Source organism: Scyliorhinus torazame, chromosome 10 (genome assembly GCF_047496885.1).
Source record: "Scyliorhinus torazame isolate Kashiwa2021f chromosome 10, sScyTor2.1, whole genome shotgun sequence".
In the NCBI taxonomy this organism is placed as follows: domain Eukaryota; kingdom Metazoa; phylum Chordata; class Chondrichthyes; order Carcharhiniformes; family Scyliorhinidae; genus Scyliorhinus; species Scyliorhinus torazame.
Genome location: NC_092716.1, coordinates 203,878,039 through 203,903,041, shown reverse-complemented (window position 1 = coordinate 203,903,041; position 25,003 = coordinate 203,878,039). Strand labels below are relative to the sequence as shown.

The window sequence follows — 25,003 nt, the reverse complement described above, 5'->3', positions numbered from 1 at the left end:
ATTACCCGAACTCCAAATAGCCTTAAACCTGCAGATCAATATTAAATCTGAAAGTCAATAATTAGATTTTAAAATTCAGAATGAAGAACCAGAAAATCACAAGGTTGGGTCTATCTAATAATTAACTGATATATTTACAAAGTCTGTCTCAATGGATTACAAGGACTAAAAAATAAATAAACACTTTTGCTCTGCTCAACGAACCTACCTGCTCTCTGGTAGATCACGTTGTTTGATTATGAAACTTTCATCAACCACTATCTCATGGGCTAGAGCCATGTTACAAATTCCTTTCTCTGCCTCAATTAGCTCTTCTACAGAAACCAGATTGGGAGAAACAGCTAAAAATACAAAAAGAATCACAATTAAACCAGGGTCATTCTATTTTGCTCACAAAACAAAGTCATACATCCGCTACCATTTAAACAAAGTGCAGCATGTTGACCTTTTAGAACACCACCATTAAGATCACTTTCAGGTAGTGGAAGCAAATTCAAGAAGTATAAGGTGACATGTGACACATAATCAGGTGGCTGAAACAAGAGCTTAGGTAAGTGAATTCGGAAACAGGAATGTCAAGAACTCAGAGTCAAATCTCCTCTCTTTAAACATCAATTTAAATCATAACTGCACAGGGCACCTTGAGTTTAGCAAAGTAACCAGAATTTTATTCCATTAGTCTATTTCCCACTGCATTGCTGATGGGATACTTTTATTTATAAAACATACACTCTTAATACTACATGCATTCTATTTGTAAAACAGTTCAGTTCAAATCATTCTTGTATTCCATTTATAATCTGAGGCTTTACAATTAAAATAAAGACTTGCATTTATGTCGTACGTTTCATGACTATCGGAGGTCCTATTGTGTTTACAGTGAACAAAGTACATTTGAAGTGGTGGTCGGTTTAGCTCATTTGGCTGAACATATGGTTTGTGATGCAGAGAGAAACCAACAGCTTTGGTTCAATTCCCGTACTGGCTGAGGTTATTCACGAAAGATTTGGTGATCCTCAGGTAGTAAATCACCACCAATCAGCCTTCCCCCTGAAAGGGGAAAGCAGCCTATTGGTCATCTGGGACTATGGCAATTTTACATTGCATCTGAAGTACAGTCAACTCTGTAATATAGGTGGCAGCACTGTGGCACAGTGGTTAGCATTGCTGCCTCATGGCGCCGAAGTCCCAGGTTCGATCCCAGCTCTGGGTCACTGCCCGTGTGGAGTTTGCACATTCGCCCCGTGTTTGCGTGGGTTTCGCCCCCACAACCCAAAGATGTGCAGGATAGGTGGATTGGCCACGCTAAATTGCCCCTTAATTGGAAAAATTGAATTGGACACTCTAAATTTTTTTTTTAAACTCTGTATAGGGAGCACAGCAAACTCCACAAGCAGCAATGGGATAAAGATCAGATAATGGTTTTTTTGAGATCTTGATTGACGGAGAAATATTGGCCAAGAAATATGGGGTAACTCTTATTCAAAATTGTGCTACGTGTCCACCTGAGAGGGTAGATGCGGCCTTGATTTAATGTCTTATCTGAAAGATAGCCACACAATCTTCATTGCAGAACTGGAGTGTCAGCCGATGTTTTTGTGCTCAGGTCCTGGAATGGGGCTAGACTGACTTAAAAGCTGACAGACGCATTTGTTGAATGATTGTGCTCAAAGATTTGGCTGGTATTTGATTTTATTAAATTCAATACAATTCAGATAAATTTGCTCTGCTGTCATCACTTTGTTATTCCAATGCCATTCCTTATTACGGCAACAGTAACCAACACTGATGGCGACCAGAGGCCAGCAAGACTTTTCAGTTATATTGGTCCCACAGACTATTACTTTTAAAAAATAAATTTAGAGTACCCAATTAATTTCTTCCAATTAAGGGGCAATTTAGTGTGGCCAATCCACCTACCCTGCACATCTTTGGGTTGTGGGGGCGAAACCCACACAAACAAGAGGAGAATGTGCAAACTCCACAGACAGTGACCCAGAGCCGGGATTGAACCTGGGACCTCGGCGCCATGAGGCTAACCACTGCCCCGTGATACCCTAAAGGGACAGTATTCTGATATCACTCTCTCCCAAGTCACAGATTCAGACTGCTATACAGTTAGTTAGTATACAGAATATTGTTTTAAAATTCCAAACTTGCCCTGGTTTATTAAACCTTGTCTGCAATCTAACTAGGAAACATCAAATATCAAACAAATAAACAACCTTGCTGGCGAGTTCCGCTGAAATTAGGACTTGAAGTATAGAATTTGACTAGCCTGTGCTTTTACACTAATGCAGGGGTGTTAAATCTATTCCCCTTTTTACTAAATCTATTAATTCTCTTTTACACTGGATGGGCCAGCATTTATTGCCCAGCGCTAGTTGCCCTTGAAAAGGTGGTGGTGAGCTGTCTTCTTGAACCACTGCCATCCTTGAGATATAGGTACACCCAGAATGCTGTTAGGTTGGGAGTTCCAGGATTTTCACCCAGTGAAAGTGTTTGAGCTGCTCGCAGAAAAATACTTTCACTGTACCTCTGTACATGTGGCTATAAACAAATCCAATCCACTATTTCCAAGTCAGGGTGGTTATTGACTTGGAGGGGAACCTCCAGGTGGTAGTGTTCCCAGATATCTGCTGCCCTGTCCCTCTGGATGGTAGAGGTTGTGGGTTTGAAAGGTGCTGCCTAAGGAGCCTTGATGAGTTCTTGCAGGACATCTTATAGCTGGTACACACAGCTGCCACTATTAGTCAGTGGCAGAGGGATTGAATGTTTGCTGAAGAGGGTACAAATAAAGTGGGCTGCTTTGTCCTGGATTGTGTTGAGTTTCATCAGTGTTGTTAGAGCTGTCCTCATCCAGACAAGGGGAGAGTATTCCATCACACTGCTGACTTGTGTCTTGTAGATAGTGAACAGGCTTTGAGGATTCAGGAGGTGAGTAATTCGCTGCAGGATTCTTTGCCTTTGACTTGCTCTTGCAGCCACAGAATTTATATGGCTAGTCCAGTACAGTTTCTGGTCAATGGTAATCCCGAAGATGTTGATAGTAGGAGATTCAGCAATGGTATTGCTACTGAATGTCAAGAAGTGATGGTTAGATTCACTCTTGTTGGAAATGGCCATTGCCTGGCACTTGTGTGGCGTGAATGTTATTTGCCAGCCCAAGACAGGATATTGTCCAGGTCTTGTTGCATTTGGACATGGACTGTTTCAGTATCTGAGGAGTTTCGAGTGGTTCTGAATATTGTACAGTCATCAGCAAACATCCCCACTTCTGACCTTATGATGGAAGGAAGGTCAATGATGAAGCATTTGAAGATGATTGAGCCTACTACCCTGAAGAACTCCTGTACTGATGTCCTAGAACTGAGATATTTGACCTCCAACCATCTTCCTTTGTGTCAGGTATAAATCCAACCAGTGGAGGGTTTTCCCGGTTGCTATTGACTCCAGTTTTGCTAAGGCTCTTTGATGCCACAATCAATCAAGTGCTGCCTTGATGTCAAGTGTAGCCACGTAAAATGGCTGCGTCCCGATTAATTTGGCCAAAACCCGATTTAAAATGGCTAACCAGAAAGGCTGATGGGAAAAGCAGGTAACAAGACACAAACGGACAGCTGCAGGCAGAATATCATATTCGGCTCTGGGGAAGTCGGCCCAGATCGATACTCAGGACTATTAATAGCCCATCAACCCAGACATCTGCAGTTACACTCAGGACTATTAGCAGCCCATCAACCCAGACATCTGCAGTTTAATCGGCTATCCCTGGGAACAATTGCAACATATTAGCAATTGAATACCGGGCCAGACCTGTCGGCGCCTGCAGTGGCCGAAACAAAGGCAGGTGAACAACCACCCCCCGATCGGGGAATCGCCTCGCAATTGGACATATCGAACCCAGTGATTGGGAACAAGTCCAATCACTTGGGACTCAGGGTCAAGGGCTGCCCCGAGAGGCGGGAAGCCCCTGGGCCCTATAAAGTGAGGGGCCAAGTTCAGATCTCTCTCTCTCTCCCTTCTTCGCCTGCTCGAGACCTTCGCAAGAACATCAACCGGCAACTGTAAGTTTGAATCCAGCGATCGCTATCCGATAAAGACTCCTAGCCATCGACCTGTATCAGCCTTTTGAATCCCGCGGGCCAGATCCGATTGGATAAGCCATTCGTTTCCCTGACCTGGTGGGCTCTTCCTAAAGTTAAGTATTGGCCAGTTGTGATAGGTTTATTATATAGATAGTAGGATTATTGTGTAAACATTACTTGTTGTATATAATAAATGACCGTTGATTTCAATCTTACTAAGCGGTGTGCTGACTTATTAATCGTAACTTGAACTTGAACCACGTGGCAGTATCAGAAAGATACCTGGCGACTCGTGAGCAAAGGTAACGTAATCAGAGCTAATAAACTAAGGCTAAAAAGAGCAACACAAGGGCAGTAACTCTCACCTCTGGGGTTCAGCTACAACAGGTTCCATGCAATGAAAGATAATAAGCAAGTCCAATGCTCGTTCCTACAAGGGACCTCTGTTGCTTCATTTTGAATTTTGAGTATTATACACATTGTAAGCGCAAGGGGGTAGATTACTTTCTATGAAATACCCTCTGTGTCTTTCCCTTCTCTTTAACTTATAAATATGATAATAAATGTGATTGCCCCAAAATACATGAATACAAACTTACATGTAAGAGTGTTTTCACTGTGGGATATTTCAGGATTCTGCCTCAGTTGATTTCGTAGATCCTCAGTTTCAGAATCATCTTGTCTATTGTGAGACGTACTCTCAGTATCTTCCTCACCACTACCGCATGGTTTACCTGGCTCCAGGGGCATGTTTGATGTGCTCCAAGTGTCCTCTGTATTACTTTCTTACCTGGAACCTGTAAACAACACCGGTGATGATTATTATTCTTGCATCACATTGGGGTCGGGCAACAATGTTGGGCGTGATCTACTGGCGGCGTTACACCCAAAAGCGGCATGGCACAACGTGGCCAGTAGATGCTGGGAGATCCCTCTTCCGTGATCTCACAAGTCATTGCGAAGTGAATACCACCCATTGTGGGCAGATAACCTTTTAGCAAATCTGCATATTAGAGCGAGACAGCTAGTCTCACTCTAATATGCACTCCCACAATCTAACCAAGATGTTGGGATCTAACACCTTTGCCTTGGAGATCTCAGGCGAGTGCTGTTCAGTGCTGGTCCCCACAAACGGGGACCAGATGTGGGGGTCTCCCAGGGGATTGGAGGTCCTCAGATGCTTGCCCCTGGGCAGGGTGGTATCCTGGCACAGCTGGTACCATCTGGGCACCTTGACACTGCCAGCCTGGCACTGCAAAGGTGTCCAGGTGGCACTGCCAGGGTGCCATGCTGGAAGTGCCACGGTGCCGATCTGGCATTTTTCTTGCGATGGGGAGTGGGCCAAGGGGTGCCCTGTGTGGGTGCGGGGGGGGGGGGGGCTGAGGACCTCCTTATAGGTGAATTTGGGCTTTGGGGGAGTTCAGGGGTCATGTCATGAGGGTCGAGCGATCTTCTGCAGTGAAGAGTTCCGGCGTGCAGAGTTCCTCGGTGCAGAAAACAGGAGTGAGTGCAGGCTCGTCGGGGAGTTCCCCGCTGAGGCCCTGAATCTACCCGAATGGGAACAGAGTTCCGTTCGATAGCATGGGGTTTCCATGCGCTCCAAGTACCTGGTAATACCCTGTTAAACACATTTGTTATGGGACTCTGTTGCCATTCGGGCAGATGGTGTTCGTTATTTTCCTCCCAGGAACAACATTTCTGTTTAGACATCTACAAAACATCAAATTAAAAAGGGCAACCATTTTACTGATCGAGTCAATAAATTATTTTAGTGATTGATTGACCCACATTATAAAAATCTTGTTTGCTCAAGGCCCACTAACATTATGCAAGACGTCCGAAATGGTTTCAAAATCTTCTCAACAGATTATGTATGGTGTGTATCAACCATAGATTTCATAGAATTTACAGTGCAGAAGGAGGCCATTCAGCCCATCGAGTCTGCACCGGCTCTTGGAAAGAGCACCCTACCAAAGCCCACACCTCCACCCTGTCCCCATAAACCAGTAACCTCACCCAACACTAAGGGCAATTTTGGACACTAAGGACAATTTAACATGGCCAATCTACCTAACCTGCACGTCTTTGGGCTGTGGGAGGTAACCGGAGTACCCGGAGGAAACCCACGCACACACGGGGAGGACGTGCAGACTCCGCACAGACAGTGACCCAAGCCGGGAATCAAACCTGGGACCCTGGAGCTGTGAAGCAATTGTGCTATCCACTATGCTACCGTGCTGCCATATTGATGCCAGGATTTAAAGGGTTAAATTGTGAGGACAAATTGTATTCCCCTGAGTTAGGGGTGAAGGTGATTTAATTACAAAAGAGATTCAATAGGACAGATAAGGAGAAACTATTATCTCTGATGGGGGGATTCAGACCAAGGGGAAGTAATCTTACACAATCAGAGCTAGAACATTCAAGAGTGAAATAAGGAGCTAATTTTCCACCCAAACCGTATGGAAATATTGGAACTCTGCCTGAAAAAGCTGTGAATATTGGGTTAATTGGTATTTTCAAAATTGTGATTGACACATTATTTTTGGCATCAAGGAGCCTTTACCAAAGGCATGTAAGTGGAACTGAATGTCTACTTCTATTCCTATATTTGTTCCATGACCCTGCAAAAACTACTAACAGGACCAGAAGTATACTTATATAACCATAGAGCATCAGGGCCCCACAGGAATTTCCACTTCAATTCAGATAAAGTAATCAAACCATAGAAAACTGAAGATTCAACAAGTGTTGAAGAAAATAGTGGAACAGAAGCATGATCTATAAAAGCTTTAAAACTACAGACATAACATAGGAAATGTGCCTTCACGACACAACTTAAAAACATTAAATTGCAACACCTCTGCTTTGTCAAAACTGTCTCAAAATGTTTTTAAAATTTAATTTAAAAAAATATTAAACTGAATTTCAAACTTGCTAAATTTGAGTGAATGCTTGCCTTTAATAGTAGGGGCATGAAATACAAAATTCTGCATCCAACTACTAATTGGAGAATGATTGCACTTTCGGGGGCAGGGCAGGGGGGTTGTTGGTGAGATGGAAAGAAAAAGACAGTCTTCAAAGATACCAGAATGATGATCTTTGACTCAGAAACAACAGAGTGAGGAAAATTTGTAGTTAAAAGGTCTGTGAAATCTATAATTGTTTTTAAGAATTTTTGAAAAGGACTTTTAGGAATTTGCACTGTAAAGAAATCAATTGTAATTTTATTGAATAATATAAAATGCTGGTCCATGTGAACTAGCGACCATGACCTGGAACCAGTACCGACAGGAAGTTAAGATGCTAAGAATCCATGTGGCTGGCAGACACAAGAAGAGAGCAACACACAGAGGAGCTGGAGGGTGAAGGTGATCAGTGCACAGATGCAAACACAAAGTGAAAGCAGGTAGAAAGTGGAACACGGAGAATTCTTGGTGAGAAGAAACAAATCACTCAGGAACAAGTCAGTTTTTTCATCTGACAGAAATGGAGACAAGATTTCTTGGATACACTACGAGCTCACTAAAACAGCCAAAAACCAGCAGCATGGTTGGGTGACCTGTACGACTTCCTGCACTTAGAGAAGATAAAGTATGAGTTAAGGGGCTCAGCAGGGGAGTTTGAGAAAAGGTGGGGGATGTTTGTGAAAATCTGTACAAACTGTATAGTTGATTGTTGGGAAGAATGTTTCCCGGGATGTTTATTTGCTGTAACTACTTTGATACAAGTTTGAATAAAATGCGTTTAAAAAAACCAGCCTAAAACCAGGGAAGTTGTGTGAATAGCTGAGATGCTAAATAGCTGGGTGGTTTCCCAGAAGTGGCCAAACCATAAACCCGGGTTTTATTGTTTGATCGGTTGAACTCTGGAAAGCGACACCATGTGGGCTGTCATGACCCAAGGGAAAAAACGTTTATAGAAGTGTGCCTTGCTAATAATTATATCCATGAAACTTGAAGTTGAAAACTGTTGTCAGATAGGCATTCTGACCCACACTCTGAGTGAATAAAGAATTGCATGTTGTGGCACTGTGTAGCTATGTAGTGCCACATTTGCGCAAGGAGTGATGGTTGTGTAAAATATATCTTTGTTACCCTTTTATTTGAAACATTATTTCCTTCTTAATTTTTTTATTCCTTCACAGGATAGAGGTGTGCAGGCTAGGCAAGCACTTGTTGCACTTTCCTAATTGCGCTTGAGAAGATGGTGGTGAACTGCCTTCTTGAAATGCTGCAGCCCATGTGTTGTAAACCGGGTGCTGTTAGGAAGAGAGTTCCAGGATTTTGACCCAGTGACAGTGAAGAAATGGCTATTTAGTTCGGAGTCAGGATAGTGAGTGACCTGAAAGGGGAATTTGCAGGTGGTAGTGTTCCCATCTGTTGCCCTTATCCTTCTAGGTGGTAGAGGTTGCAGATTTGGAAGTTGTTGTCAAAGGAGCTTTGGTGGTTTGCTGCAGCGCATCTTGTAGATAGTATACATTTATGCCACTGTAGTCAGTGATAGAGGGAGTGAATGTTTAAGGTGTTGGCTGGTGTGCCAATCAAGTAGACTGCTTTGTTCTGGATGTTGTTGGAGTTGCATGTTCATTTGGAGGTATTCCATCATGCTCCTGATTTGTAGATGGTGAATAGTCTTTGGGGAGTCAAGAGGTGAGTTAACCTCTACAGAATTGTCAGCCTGACTTGCTCTTATAGCCACAGTATTTTTATATGGCCTATCCAGTTCAGTTTCTGGTCAGTGGTAACACCCCCCAGGATATTGTTAGTGGGGCTTCAGTGATGGTAATGCTATTGAATGTCGTGTGGAGGTGATTCTCTTGGAGAAGGTCAGTTCCTTACACTTGTATGGCACAAATGTTACTTACCACTTAAGGATGAACATTGTCATGGTCTTGCTGCACATGGACACAGACTACTTCAACATCTGAGGAGTTACCAATGAGGCTGAAAATTGCCAGAGCATCCCCACTTCTGCCTTCATGATGGAGGGAAAGTCATTGATGAAACAACTGAAGGTGGTTTGGCCTAGGACACTACCCTGAGGAATTCCTACAGTGGCATCCTGGGACTGAGATAATTGACCTCCAAAAACCACAACCATCTTCCTTTGTGCTAGGTATAACTCCAACCACCCGATGTCCATTGACTTCAGTTTTACTCTGGCTCCTTGATGCCACACTCTGTCAAATGCTGCTTTGATGTCAAGAGCAGTCACTCCCACCTCATCTCTTGACTTGAGCTATTCATCCATGTAGAGATGATATTCACTTTCAGATTTGTTGTTTGGGTGCAGATAAATACTACTGACTATATATCTCTCTTAAAATAGTGCTTTGTTATGTCAACCAGGGAGCACCTCTTAAAAGATATTTATTAAACATCACTATACTTTCTTCCCAATTTATATATCAGTATATATAAGTTAATCTTTTTCTAAACTTTCACTTAAACACATCATTTGTCATTTATATGAATGACCTTGGTAGATGAAGTCATCAGCTATGTACACCTGGGGGGGGCTGTGAAGGTCCTGTAGATTCTTTTCAAACTCGGTAGAGTATCATGTTTTTCCAGATCAGTGGTTACCTATGTGGTTGTCCACTGCTGGCAGTTCAAATCTTGGGAAATGTCCCCATTGCAGTTTCAGTAAGTACTTGTCTTCCCTAATTCTTCACATTTATTGGCGTTGTAAAACTACCCACCTCTACAAAGACTGCAAATGTTTTCTGCTTGTAATTATTAAGTGCCCTAGCTTGATAATCTGCAGTGGAGCAAATAGGCATCAACAATGTATTAAAAAAAGTAAAAGCTGACACTCTGAAACCACAGTACCAATCATCACCAAAAACATGTTCTGCAAAACCCATATCATGAAATGCTATAACTGTTCTGCAGACCTGGAGACTGTAGAGAAAACTCCTATTCTTTCTGGAGCCCCTGAGCAGACCTGACAGCCTGCATCCTAGTATCTTCAAAGATGTGGCTGCAGATTAGCTGTGATCTTCCAAATTTCCATAGATTCTGGGACGATCCCATCAGATTGGAAAACTGCAAACGTAACGCTCCGATTCAAGAGAGGGAAATTGAAAGTAGGAAACTAGAGGTCAGTTAGTCTAACATTTGGCATTTGAAAAAAAAAGCTGAAATTCATTATTCAGGAAGTGGCAGCAGCACATTTAGAAAATCAGGATACAATCAGTCAACACATTTTGTGAAAGCTCATGTTTGATACATTTATTAAAGTGTCTTTTTAGGAATGTACTAGCAGGGAGCAAGGGGAACCAGGTGTAGTTAAGTTAGATCTCCTATTCTTTAAATTTAGAATACCCAGTTATTTTTTTCCAATTAAGGGGCAATTTAGCATGGCCAATCCACCTACCTGCACATCTTTTTGGGTTGTGAGGCTGAGACCCACACAGACATGGAGAGAATGTGCGAAATGCACATGGACAGTGACCCGGGATGGGACGGAACCTGGGTCCTTGGCGCCTTGAGGCAGCAGTGCTAACCACTGTACCACTGTGCCGCCCGTTAAGTTAGATTTCCAAAAGGTATCTGATAAGGTGCTAGATGAAAGGTTACTGCACAAGATAAGAGCTCATTTAGGGGGTAATTTGTTAACATAGATGGAGGATTGGCTAACTAACAGGAAACAGAGAATTGGGTTGAATGGGTCATTTTCAGGCTGACAAACTAGCTATTGGGATTTTGCAGCGATCACTGCTGAGACCTCAACTATTTACAATCTAATAATAATAATCGCTTATTGTCACATGTAAACTTCAATGAAGTTACTGTGAAAAGCCCCTAGTCGCCACATTCCGGTGCCTGTTCGGGGCGGGCGGTACGGGAATTGAACCCACGCTACTGGCATTGTTCTGCATTCCAAGCCAGCTGTTTAGCCCACTGTGCTAAAATATTAATAACTAGGATAAAGTCAATGAGGTTTACAGCATGGGAACAGGCTCTTCGGCCCAACTTGTCCATCATGTCAGTTTTTACCACAAAGCTAGTCCCAATTGACTGCATTTGGCCCATATCCCTCTAATAATAATAATCTTTATTGTCACAAGTAGGCTTACATTAACACTGCAATGAAGTTACTGTGAAAAGCCCCTAGTCACCACACTCCGGCGCCTGTTCGGGTACACGAAGGGAGAATTCAGAATGTCCAATCACCTAACAAACATGTCTTTTGGTACTTGTGGGAGGAGATCGGAGCACCCAGAGGAAACCAATGCAGACACAGGGAGACCGTGCCGACTCCGCACAGACAGTGACCCAAGCTGGGAATCAAACCTAGGACCCTGGCACTGTAAAGCAACGGTGCTAACCACTGTGCTACCGTGTCACCCTATACCCATCTAACCCATATAACTGTCTATAGGTTGAATCAATCAAGTATATTGTGGCCAAATTTGATGATAAAAAGATAAGTGGGAAAGGGAAAGCAGGTTGAGAGGAGGAATTAATTAATCTACAATGGATGATAGATGGGTTAAGTGAATGGGCAATATGTTGGTGGAGTACACCATGGGAAAATGTAAGGTTATGCACTTTGGTAAGAACAGAAAAGCATAATATTATTTAAATTGATTAATTTGATAGAATGCTCCAGTACAGAGTGACCGTGTTCCTTGCACATGAAACACGAAAAGTTGGCATACAAGTATAAAAAGAAATCAGGAAGGTAAATAGGATGTTGGCCTTTATTACAAGCTGGATGACGTATAAAAGTCTTGCTACAATGAGCAGAGCATTGGTGAAGCCACATCTCGAGCACTGTGTAGTTTTAGTCTCCTTATTTACAGACAGATATACTTGCACTGGAGTCAGTTCACTAGGTTGATTCTCAGGATGAAGAGGTTGCCTTAAGAGAAAAGGATGAGCAGGTTGGGCCTATACTAATTGGAGTTCAGAAGAATGAGGTAATCTTATTGAAACCTGTAAAGTTCTGAAGGGGTTTGACAGGCTAGATGCTGTGAGGATGTTTTCCCCTCATGGAGGAATGTAGAGCCAGGGTACATTGTCTTAAATTGGAGATCCCTTACTCTGAAACAAGGATGAGGAGGAATGTCTTCTAGTTGATGGTTGTGAACCTTTGTAACTTTCTACTCTTACAGAGGCTGAGTCATTGAATATATTCAAGCTCGAGATGGATGGATTTTTGAACTATTGCAAAGCCAAGGGTTATGTGGAACAGGCAAAAAAGTAGAGCTGAGGCCCAGATCAAGGCCTGGATTCTCCACTCGCCCTAGCGGAGGATCGCTACTGGTCTCCGTTGCCGCAGGTATGCAAGTTTCTCTCCTATACCATGCTCATTTATGCATCGGGGAGAGCTCACCGGATTCAATCGGGATCCCGGTATCAGACGGCCATTTTGAATGGATGGCCCGATACCAAGGTCCATCGCCAGGTCTCCTGATGCCCACAGATCCTGCCCCTCCCTGTTGACAAATAAGGGCATCCTCCTCCCCCATTATGGGAATAATGGGTCACCCTCCCACAGCACGCAAACATGAGAGTGACCCCCCCCACCGAACCCCCATTAGAGATCCCCAACAGAGACCCCTACCGTCATTTGTATCGACTTCCAGAAGACATTTGATAAAGTCCCAAAGAAGAGACCGTTAACTAAGGTGGAAACCCATAGAGATTAGGGCAAATTATTGACATGGTTAGGAAATTGGTTGAGTGGCAGGAGATAGGGGGCGGGATTCTCCGAGCCCCGCGCCGGGCCGGAGAATTGCTGCAATCGCGCCACGCTGCCCCGACGGCGACACACGATTCTCCGAGGAGCAGAGAATCGGCGCCATTTGCGCTGGTGCGTTTGGTGCGCCGCCGGTCACAGGCTGCTGTCCGTGGCCACTGATTCTCCGGCCTTGATGGATCGAGCAGTCGCGCGGAAACGGCAGAGTCCCGCCGGCACCATCCACACCTGCTCGCAGCCGGCGGGAACTTTGCGCGCAGGGTCGGGGGGCGGCCTGGGGGTGGGGGGGGGGGGGGGGGGCTCCTTCACCGGGGGGAGCCTCCGATGGGGTCTGGCCCACGATCGGGGCCCACTGTTTTGTTACGCGGCCGGCCCCTGAACCCCGGCGCCATGTTGCGCGGGGCCGGCGCGTTGAGGAAGTCCCCCGCGCTTGCACGGGTTGGCGCGGCGCCCAGTTGCCGCCGGGAAGGGAGGCTGGAGCGGCGTGAACCGTCCCAGCGCCATGGGGGCCAGAATCGGTAGTGCCCGTGCAACGGCATGGACACTCTGCCTCCATTTCGGAGAATCCCGCCAGGGTGTGGAGATAATGGGTAATTAATCTAATTGGCAGGAGGTGACTAGTGGTGTACCACAGGGATCTGTGTTGGGGTTTCAATTATTCACACTATTCATTAATGACTTGGGTGATGGCATAGGAAGTCAAATATATTCAAATTAGTGGATGATGCAAAGTTAGGTAGCATTGTAGACAGCTCAGATGATAGCATAAAGTTGCAAGGAGATATTGACAGACTAGTTGAATGGGCAAAATTGTGGCAGATGGAATTTAATGTAAGCAAGTGTGAGGTTATCCATTTTGGACCAAAAAAAGGATAGAGCAGGGTATTTTCTAAATGGCAAGAGGTTATGGACAGTGGATGTCCAAAGAGACTTGGGGTTCAGGTGCATAGGTCCTTAAAATGCCAAGAAAAAGTGGAGAAAATAACCAAAAAGGCTAATAGAATGCTAACCTTTATATCTAGAAGATTGGAGCATAAAGTGGAGATGGTCGATAGCTTTTAGTTCCTGGGGGGTCACCATCACCAACAGTCTATCCTGGTCCACTCACATTGATGCAACAGTCAAGAAAGCTCAACAACATCTCTACTTCCGAAGAAAGCTAAAGAAATTTGGCATGTCTGCTTCGACTCTCACAAACGTCTACAGATGTGCGATAGGGAGCATCCTATCCGGCTGCATCACAGCCTGGTATGGCAACTGCTCGGTCCAAGATCGCAAGAAACTGCAGAGTATGGTGAACTCAGCCCAACGTATCACAGAAGCTTGGCACCCTCCCCACATTGATTCTGTATACACCTCCCACTGCTTCAGGAAGGCAGACAGCATTATCAGAGACCCCTCCCACCCAGGCATTGCCTTCTTGCAGACCCTTCCATCAGGCAGGAGGTATAGAGGTTTGAAGACCCGCACATCCAGACATAGGAACAGCTTCTTCCCCACAGCTACAAGACTCCTCAACGACTCCCCCTCGGACTGATTTGTTCCCTGTAAGAATACTACTCACGATGCCCTATGCTGCTCTTGCACATGTATTTGCTTTGTTTAGCCCCTTGTTCCACACTATAACCAATCACTGTTTGCCAATGTACCATTTGTCAATGTTCTCTGTTAATTATTCTTTTTGTCTACTATGTACGTATTGTGCACGTTCCCTCAGCTGCAGAAAAATACTTTTCACTGTACTTCGGTATATGTGACAATAAATCAAATCAAATCTTAAAGACACAGGGGCTGTGCTGCAGCTAGCCAAACCCCTGGTTAGGCCCCACTTGGAGTACTGTGAGCAGTTCTGGGCACCAACCTTAGGAAAGATATTTTGGCCTTGGAGGGAGTACAAAAATGATACCTGGATTGCATGGGTTGAATTACGGAAGATTACTCAAATTAGGCCTGTTTTGTGGCGCAGTGGGTTAGCCCTGCTGCCTCACAGCGCCGAGGTCCCAGGTTCGATCCCGGCTCTGAATCACTGTCCGTGTGGAGTTTGCACATTCTCCCCGTGTTTGCGTGGGTTTCGCCCCCACAACGCTAAATTGCCCCTTAATTGGAAAAAATGAATTGGGTACTCGAAATTTTTAAAAAACAATTAGGCCAGTTTTCACTAGAATTTAGAAGGCTAAGTGGCTATCTGATCGAAATATTCGAGATATTAACAGGGCAAGGCAGGGTAGATAAAGATAAACTATTTCTACTAGTTGAAGATTCTAAAACTAGGGGCACAGTCTAAAAATTAGGTCCAGACCGATCAGGAGAGATGTTAGGAAGAACTTCTTCATTCAAAGGGTGGTAGAGGTTTGGAACTCTCTCCCACAAACTGCAGTTGAAGCTGGAACAGTTGTTAATTTTAAATCTGGGATTGATAGATTTTTGTTAAGGAAAAGATAATATGGGCTATGGGCCAAAGGCAGGTATTTGGAGTTAAGTCACAGATTAGCTAGGATCTCAAAGTTCGGGACAGGCTCAAGTGGCTGAATGGCCTACTCCTATTCTCCTGGGCGCGATCTTCCCAAAAACGATCTTCCCAAAAGTCCCCGAGCGAGTGCGTTTAGCCGTGTGTTTCCCAGCAGTCGCCGAGAAACACATGGCTATTCAATGAGAATCACTTTGAATAAGGGGCCTGAACGGGGAACACGCGGCCGAGACCACACATAGCCCTGTTTTTTACAATGGGGAGCTCTGCTCGCCGGAACTCCCCATTGTAGCAAGAGATCGGGACGGCATTTAAAAATGGCACCCGAATCTCCGATGCCCACGAAGAAATTCCAACTGCCCCCCAGCCTGAACGCAATATGGGAGGGTCCCCCGGCACCCCCAACACCCACGCTGGGCAAACCCGGCCCGATTGCACGCAAGCAAAATAAGCCAGTTTGGCACCTTGGCAGTGCCAACCTGACAGTGCTCTTGCCAGCTGGCAGAGCCACCTGGGCACCTTGGCAGTGCTTGGCTGGCACATATATGGCACTGCCAGTATGCCAGGCAGGCACTGCCAGGGTACTCAGGTGGCACCAATATCTCCAGGGCATCACCCGGCCCAGAGGGCATGCAGCTAGGGGCCACCAAACCCTTTGGAGACCCCTGTGAGTGCTATTCTGTCTGATCCCCGTTTTTGGGGACGAAGTACTAAACGGCCTCACCCAAGATCCCCGAGGCGAAGGGATTGAATCCCAAAACCTCAGGTACCTTTGGAATCTTCCATTGTGGGCGGGATTCATCTTGCAAACTCTCGCGAGATTGCGTTGAATCTCACGAGGCAATGCAAGGATAGATCCTGTGAGCGGGTCACCGAGCTTTCAATGGCCACGCGGCGCCGAGCTGCTTTTCCGGCGCAGTGTGGCTGGAGGATCCCGCCCTATGTTCCATCAGAACTCCCATTAGTCACCCCTGCCTGAAAGCTGAAGAGCAGCCCAGGCAGTAGAGTGGAAAAAAAATGCATTTTCACTAACCCTTCCCTAACATCTGCCGCCTCATACAAAGTGTATAAAGCAGCAGCTGTTACAAATATTAGAAGCTATCGCTTCTCAGCCTTTTGGTTAAGATGAGCGTGAGGTCCGATGTAATGCCTGGATCTGGTATGTCTCCCTTGTGGACAAAAGTGTTTAAAGCAGCAGGTGTCAGAGGCCTCCTCAAACGCTTCAAATTCCTTGACCACAATACTTATAAACATGCTTGCTATGAGTGACAGCTCCTCACCACATCAAAAGGAGCTTAGTGCTTTCTGCTGAAAAAAAGAGGAAGTGAAAGCCACTTTTGATGTGGTGAGGAGCTGTCAATCAAAGCAAGAATGTTTTTTTTTTCTTTTTAAATTTAGAGTACCCAATTCATTTTTTACAATTAAGGGGCAATTTAGCGTGGCCAATCCACCTACCCTGCACATCTTTGGATTGTGGGAGCGAAACCCACACAAACACAGGGAGAATGTGCAAACTTCACACGGACAGTGACCCAGAGCTGGGATTGAACCTTGGACCTCGGCACTGTAAGGCAGCAGTGCTAGCCACACCGCCACCGTGCTGTCCTAAAGCAAGAATATTGAGAAACATTGTGGTTAACATCACAGCAGGGCAATTGAGATTCAGTCAAGAGTGCATAGAAAGATAAATAAACAAACCTCCTAAGCAGCTGTGTCTGGACCAATAAAATTGTCAATCATTGGCTAGTGCAATGTATTGCTGTGTGAAATTGAATGGAAGATTTGCATTTCTAAGGCTGTCAAGCGATTTGAATCCATTTGAACTGTATTTGACTTTTGAGAAACATCTTTCATCAGAGTTACAAAGCCAAAGCGCAGATTGTGGACAGGGCAAATCCTTAATCCAGCTCCTTGCCGTCTCCATAAACCAATTCAAATTGAATCCAATTCATGGTCCCCACAAGGGAGACATACCAGATCCAGGCATTACATCGGACCTCACGCTCATCTTAGCCAAAAGGCTGAGAAGCGATAGCTTCTGATATTTGTAACAGCTGCTGCTTTATATACTTTGTATGACGCAGCAGATGTTAGGAAAGGGTAAGTGAAAATGCAGTGATTTTTCACTCCACCACCTGCACTGCTCTTCAGCTTTCAGGCAGGTGTTACTGATTGGTGGTTTATGATAGGGGTTCTGATTGGGGGAGATCTTTGTTGGGGCGGGTCTTTAATCATAGAATCCCTACAATGCAGGAGGAGGTCATTTGGCCCATCGAATCTGCGCTGACCCTCTGAAAGTGCATGCTACCCAGGCCCATTCCCCCATCCCATTCCCTTAACTACACCTAATCTGCACATTGTTTTTTGTTTTTTTTAATATTTTATTGAAAATTTTTGGTCAACCATCACAGTACATTGTGAATCCTTTACACAATAATATAACAGTATAAATAACAATGACCTGTTTTATAAACAAAGAATAAATAATATATAACAAAAACTAAAACTAAAACTAAATGGCAACTGCCTTGTCTCAGATAAACACTCTCCAAAAATATGTTTTAACAGTCCAATATACAATTATTTATAGCAACGACCTATACATATTATACATATATATTAACAACCCTGAGAGTCCTTCTGGTTCCTCCTCCCCCCCCCCCTCCCCCCCTGGGCTGCTGCTGCTGCCTTCTTCTTTTCCATTCCCTCTATCTTTCTGTGAACCCGCCTGGTGAACCCTTGAGCCGATCCCCTTAGGACGAACTTAATCCGTTCCAGCTTTATAAACCCTGCCATGTCATTTATCCAGGTCTCCACCCCCGGGGGCTTGGCTTCCTTCCACATCAACAGTATCCTGCGCCGGGCTACTAGGGACGCAAAGGCCAGAACATCGGCCTCTCTCGCCTCCTGCACTCCCGGCTCTTGTGCAACCCCAAATATAGCCAACCCCCAGCTTGGTTCGACCTGGACCCCCACTACTTTCGAAAGCACCTTTGTCACCCCCACCCAGAACCCCTGTAGTGCCGGACATGACCAAAACATGTGGGTGTGATTCGCTGGGCTTCTCGAGCATCTCGCACACCTATCCTCTACCCCAAAAAATTTACTGAGCCGTGCTCCAGTCATATGCGCCCTGTGTAACACCTTAAATTGAATCAGGCTTAGCCTGGCACACGAGGACGATGAGTTTACCCTACTTAGGGCATCCGCCCACAGCCCCTCCTCAATCTCCTCCCCCAGCTCTTCTTCCCATTTCCCTTTCAGCTCATCTACCATAATCTCCCCCTCGTCCCTCATTTCCCTATATATATCTGACACCTTACCGTCCCCCACCCATGTCTTTGAGATCACTCTGTCCTGCACCTCATGCGTCGGGAGCTGCGGGAATTCCCTCACCTGTTGCCTCGCAAAAGCCCTCAGTTGCATATACCGGAATGCATTCCCTTGGGGCAACCCATATTTCTCGGTCAGCGCTCCCAGACTTGCGAACTTCCCATCCCCAAACAGATCTTTCAGTTGCGTTACTCCTGCTCTTTGCCATATTCCAAATCCCCCATCCATTCTCCCCGGGGCAAACCTATGGTTATTTCTTATCGGGGACCCCACCAAGGCTCCCGTCTTTCCCCTATGCCGTCTCCACTGTCCCCAAATTTTCAAAGTCGCCACCACCACCGGGCTTGTGGTGTATTTCTTCGGTGAGAACGGCAATGGGGCCGTCACCATAGCTTGTAGGCTAGTCCCCCTACAGGACGCCCTCTCCAATCTCTTCCACGCCGCTCCCTCCTCTTCTCCCATCCACTTACTCACCATTGAGATATTGGCGGCCCAGTAGTACTCACTTAAGCTCGGTAGTGCCAACCCCCCCCTATCCCTACTACGCTGTAAGAATCCCTTCCTCACTCTCGGGGTCTTCCCGGCCCACACAAAACTCATGATACTCTTTTCGATCCTTTTGAAAAAAGCCTTCGTGATCACCACCGGCAGGCACTGAAACACAAAGAGGAATCTCGGGAGGACTACCATTTTAACCGCCTGCACCCTCCCTGCCAGTGACAGGGATACCATGTCCCATCTCTTGAAGTCCTCCTCCATTTGTTCCACCAATCGCGTTAAATTTAACCTATGCAATGTACCCCAATTCTTGGCTATCTGGATCCCCAAGTAACGAAAGTCCCTTGTTACCTTCCTCAGCGGAAAGTCCTCTATTTCTCTGCTCTGCTCCCCTGGGTGCACCACAAACAACTCACTTTTCCCCATGTTCAGTTTATATCCTGAGAATTCGCCAAACTCCCGAAGTGTCCGCATTATCTCTGGCATCCCCTCCGCCGGGTCCGCTACATATAACAACAAATCATCCGCATACAGAGATACCCGGTGTTCTTCTCCTCCTTCAAGTACTCCCCTCCACTTCTTGGAACCCCTCAATGCTATTGCCAGGGGCTCAATCGCCAGTGCAAACAATAATGGGGACAGAGGGCATCCCTGCCTTGTCCCTCTATGGAGCCGAAAGTATGCAGATCCCCGTCCATTCGTGACCACACTCGCCACTGGGACCCTATACAACAGCTGCACCCATCCAACATACTCATCTCCAAAACCAAATCTCCTCAGTACCTCCCACAGATAATCCCACTCCACTCTATCAAATGCTTTCTCGGCATCCATCGCCACCACTATCTCCGCTTCCCCCTCTGGTGGGGGCATCATCATTACCCCTAGCAGCCTCCGTATATTCGTATTCAGCTGTCTCCCCTTCACAAACCCAGTTTGGTCCTCATGGACCACCCTCGGGACACAATCCTCTATCCTCATTGCCATTACCTTGGCCAGAATCTTAGCGTCTACATTTAGGAGGGAAATAGGTCTATAGGACCCGCATTGCAGCGGGTCCTTTTCCTTCTTTAGGAGAAGCGATATCGTTGCCTCAGACATAGTCGGGGGCAGCTGTCCCCTTTCCTTTGCCTCATTAAAGGTCCTCATCAGTAGCGGGGCGAGCAAGTCCACATATTTCCTGTAAAATTCAACTGGGAATCCATCCGGTCCCGGAGCCTTCCCCGCCTGCATGCTCCTAATTCCTTTCACTACTTCCTCTATTTCAATCTGTGCTCCCAGTCCCACCCTTTCCTGCTCCTCCACCTTGGGAAATTCCAGCCGGTCCAGAAAGCCCATCATTCTCTCCCTCCCATCCGGGTGTTGAGCTTCGTATAATTTTTTATAAAATGCCTTGAACACTCCATTCACTCTCTCCGCTGCCCGCTCCATCTCTCCTTCCTCATCCCTCACTCCCCCTATTTCCCTCGCTGCTCCCCTTTTCCTCAATTGGTGGGCCAGCAACCTGCTCGCCTTCTCCCCATATTCGTACTGTACACCCTGTGCCTTCCTCCACTGTGCCTCTGCAGTACCCGTTGTCAGCAAGTCAAATTCTACGTGTAGCCTTTGCCTTTCCCTGTACAGTCCCTCCTCCGGTGCCTCCGCATATTGCCTGTCCAGCCTCAGAAGTTCTTGCAGCAACCGCTCCCGCTCCCTACTCTCCTGCTTTCCTTTATGTGCCCTTATTGATATCAGCTCCCCTCTAACCACTGCCTTCAGCGCCTCCCAGACCACTCCCACCTGGACCTCACCATTATCATTGAGTTCCAAGTACTTTTCAATGCACCCCCTCACCCTTAGACACACCTCCTCATCTGCCATTAGTCCCATGTCCATTCTCCAGGGTGGGCGCCCTTCTGTTTCCTCCCCTATCTCCAAGTCCACCCAATGTGGAGCGTGATCCGAAATGGCTATAGCCGTATACTCCGTTCCCCTCACCTTCGGGATCAACGCCCTTCCCAAAACAAAAAAGTCTATTCGCGAATAGACTTTGTGGACATAGGAGAAAAACGAAAACTCCTTACTCCTAGGTCTGCTAAATCTCCACGGGTCTACTCCTCCCATCTGCTCCATAAAATCTTTAAGCACCTTGGCTGCTGCCGGCCTCCTTCCAGTCCTGGACCTCGACCTGTCCAGCCCTGGTTCCAACACCGTATTGAAATCTCCCCCCATTACCAACTTTCCCACCTCTAGGTCCGGGATGCGTCCTAGCATACGCCTCATAAAATTGGCATCATCCCAGTTCGGGGCATATACGTTTACCAAAACCACCGTCTCCCCCTGTAGTTTGCCACTCACCATCACGTATCTGCCCCCGCTATCCGCCACTATAGTCTTTGCCTCAAACATTACCCGCTTCCCCACTAATATAGCCACCCCCCCTGTTTTTCGCATCTAGCCCCAAATGGAACACCTGCCCCACCCAACCTTTGCGTAGTCTCACCTGGTCTATCAGTTTCAAGTGCGTTTCCTGTAACATAACCACGTCTGCCTTAAGTTTCTTAAGGTGTGCGAGTACCCGTGCCCTCTTTATCGGCCCGTTCAGCCCTCTCACGTTCCACGTGATCAGCCGGGTTGGGGGGCTTTTTACCCCCCCCCCCCCCCCCCCCTTGTCGATTAGCCATCCCCTTTTTCCAGCTCCTCACCCGATTCCCACGCAGCTGTGTTCCCCCCAGGCGGTGCCCCCCCCCGCCCATCCCACCCCATGCCAGCTCCCCCCTCTCCCCAGCAGCAGCAGCCCAATAATTCCCCCCTCCCAACCCCCCCCCCCCCCCGCTAGATCCCCCACTAGCGTAGTTACACCTCCCATGTTGCTCCCAGAAGTCAGCAAACTCTGGCCGACCTCGGCTTCCCCCCCGTGACCTCGGCTCGCACCGTGCGACGCCCCCTCCTTCCTGCTTCCCTATTCCCGCCATGATTATCATAGCGCGGGAACCAAGCCCGCGCTTCCCCCTTGGCCCCGCCCCCAATGGCCAACGCCCCATCTCCTCCACCTCCTTTCCTCCCCCCACCACCTCCTGTGGAAGAGAGAAAAGTTACCACATCGCAGGATTAATAACATAAAACTCCTCTTTCCCCCCTTTTTACCCCCCTCTTCGCCCCCCATACTCGCCCCACCACTTTGTTTCAAACGTTCTTTTTTTTTAAAATAACCCGCTCATTCCAATTTTCTTTCCACGATAAAAGTCCACGCCTCATCCGCAGTCTCAAAGTAGTGGTGCCTCCCTTGATATGTGACCCACAGTCTTGCCGGTTGCAGCATTCCGAATTTTATCTTCTTTTTGTGAAGCACCGCCTTGGCCCGATTAAAGCTCGCCCTCCTTCTCGCCACCTCCGCACTCCAGTCTTGGTATACGCGGATCACCGCGTTCTCCCACTTACTGCTCCGAGTTTTCTTTGCCCATCTAAGGACCATCTCTTTGTCCTTAAAACGGAGGAAACTCACCACTATGGCTCTAGGAATTTCTCCTGCTCTCGGTCCTCGCGCCATCACTCGGTATGCTCCCTCCACCTCCAGCGGACCCGCCGGGGCCTCCGCTCCCATTAACAAGTGCAGCATCGTGCTCACATATGCCCCGACGTCCGCTCCCTCCGCACCTTCAGGAAGACCAAGAATCCTTAGGTTGTTCCTCCTCGCGTTGTTCTCCAGCACTTCCAGCCTTTCCACACATCGTTTCTGATGTGCCTCGTGCATCTCCGTCTTCACCACCAGGCCCTGTATGTCGGTCCTCATTCTCGGCAGCCTTTGCCTTCACGACCCGAAACTCCCGCTCCTGGGTCTTTTGCTCCTCCTTTAGCCCTTCGATCGCCTGTAATATCGGGGCCAACAGCTCCTTCTTCATTTCCTTTTTGAGTTCTTCCACGCAGCGTTTCAAAATCTCGTGTTGTTCAGGGCCCCATATTAAACTGCCACCTTCCGACGCCATCTTGGTTTTGCTTGCCTTCCTTGCCGCTGCTCTAAAGGGTCCACCGCAATCCGGCCACCTTCCTCTCCTTTTTTCATCCGTATCCAGGGGGATTCCCTTCTGGTTCACCGCACAGTACTTTTAGCCGTTAAAATTGCCGTTGGGGCTCTTATTAAGAGCCCAAAAGTCCGTTCCACCGGGAGCTGCCGAAACGTGCGACTCAGCTGGTCATCGCCGCACCCGGAAGTCCTGCACATTGTTTTTGAGGCCTACACAAGGGAAGCCACTCAGTGCTGCTCGTCTGCACTGTGGGTCCTACTTGGTTAAACAAGAGTGAAAAATAAGGTGTTCAAGGGGTAAGTTGTAAGAGGTAAGTACTAATTAAACTTAATTTCAGGGCTAATTTCAGGCTAAATTTTTTCTTTAATCTAGTAACTAAAAGCTGCTCTTATGATTATTGTAGCTTAGTTGCATTCCTGAAACAGGAGCCAGCTGAGTGACTCTCAGCTGCAGCTCATTAATTGTGCAATCCAGTTTCCAAAGCATTGTTTTTAAGCCTACAAAAGAGAAGCTACTCGGTGCTGCTTGTCTGAACAGTGGCTGCTACTCGGCTAAACGAGAGTTCTTTTGGAGTTAGGTGAAACTGGGAGAAGGGGAAGCTAAAAAGACTCAGTGCGGCGCTCAGTTTCAGTCTGAGCAGGAGCGGAGTTTCATAGACACCAAGGTCAGATTCCTGTTCTCATTGACTTTGCAGTCAGTATCACAGTGCAGCAGCTGTGAGTTTAAAAAGTTATTTTTTGGATTAACTGAGAAACAGCACAAATAAGTGAAAGCCAGGGTCATTATTATAAAGCAATATAGGTAAACAAAGTAGGGTAAGGGAGGTAAGTAAATAGTATTCTCATATAGCATCATTTTCTGTTAAAAAGGGAGTAAATAAGAGCTTTAAGGATTGTCATGGCGGGAAAGCTTGCAACTGTAATATGCTCCTCCTGTGCTATGTGGCAAATCATGGAAGCTTCAGTTGTCACTGGTGACCATGTGTGCAACTACTGGCTAACTGCATGGAGCTGAGGATGGATTCACTGTGGAGCATCTGTAATGCTGAGCAAATCATGGATAGCACGTTCAGTGAGGTGGTCACACCACAGGTGAGGATTGAACAGACAGAAAGGGCATAGGTGACAACCAGGCAGAGTAGAGGAAGGCAGGTAGTGCAGGAGTCCCCTGTAGCCATCCCCCTTTCTCACAGATATATTGTTGGGGGAGATGACTGTGTAGGGGAAAGCAGTGGCAGCCAACATCATGGCACCATGGGTGGATCTGCTGCACAAGAGGGGAGGAGAAGGATTGTCAAGGCTATAGTGGTAGGGGATTCAATTGTAGCGGGAACAGACAGGCGTTTTTGTGGCCGCAAAAGAGACTCCAGGATGGTATGGTGTCAGGGTTGTTACTGAAGGGCATACTGAAGGGGGAGGGCAAACAGACAGATATCATGGTACACATTGGTACCAATGATATAGGCAGAAAAAGGGATGAGGTCCTGCATGCAGAATTTAGGAAGCTAGGTAGTAAATTAAAAAACAGGATCTGTTGGGGAGGGTTCAAACTAACCTGGCTGGGGACTGGGATCCTGAGAGAAGGTTTGGCAGGGATAGATGCACAGCCAAAATTAGAAGAGATATCAAGTGAGTCACAAAGACATATCATGGCTAGAAAATCACAAGGAAGTTTGGCATGGTTGGATGGTATTTATTTTAATGCAAGGAATCTGACGAACACGGCTGATGAATTGAGGGCACAATTTAAAACATGAAGGTATGATGTTATTGCATTGCTGTCACTGAGACATGGTTAAGAGAGGGGCAGGATTGGCAGCTCAATACTCCAGGATACAAGATCTTCAGGTGATATAAGGAAGGAGGTAAAAGAGGAGGGGGTGTTGCAATTTTGATCAGGGA

The 25,003-nt window shown here is 46.6% G+C and overlaps 1 protein-coding gene across 7 annotated transcripts in view; it reads right to left on the bottom strand.

Moving 5' to 3' along the window:
* Positions 1 to 25,003, bottom strand: part of tcp11l1 (t-complex 11, testis-specific-like 1) — a 101,517-nt gene that overhangs the window by 54,865 nt on the left and 21,649 nt on the right. For all 7 annotated transcript variants that reach the window (XM_072466285.1, XM_072466284.1, XM_072466287.1 and 4 more), the window contains 2 exons: positions 4,688 to 4,885; positions 209 to 341 (listed from right to left, as the gene is read on the bottom strand). In XM_072466285.1, coding sequence (XP_072322386.1) covers positions 209 to 341; positions 4,688 to 4,838 — 284 coding nt within the window. In that variant the 5' untranslated portion in view covers positions 4,839 to 4,885. The remainder of the gene's footprint in view (positions 1 to 208; positions 342 to 4,687; positions 4,886 to 25,003) is intronic.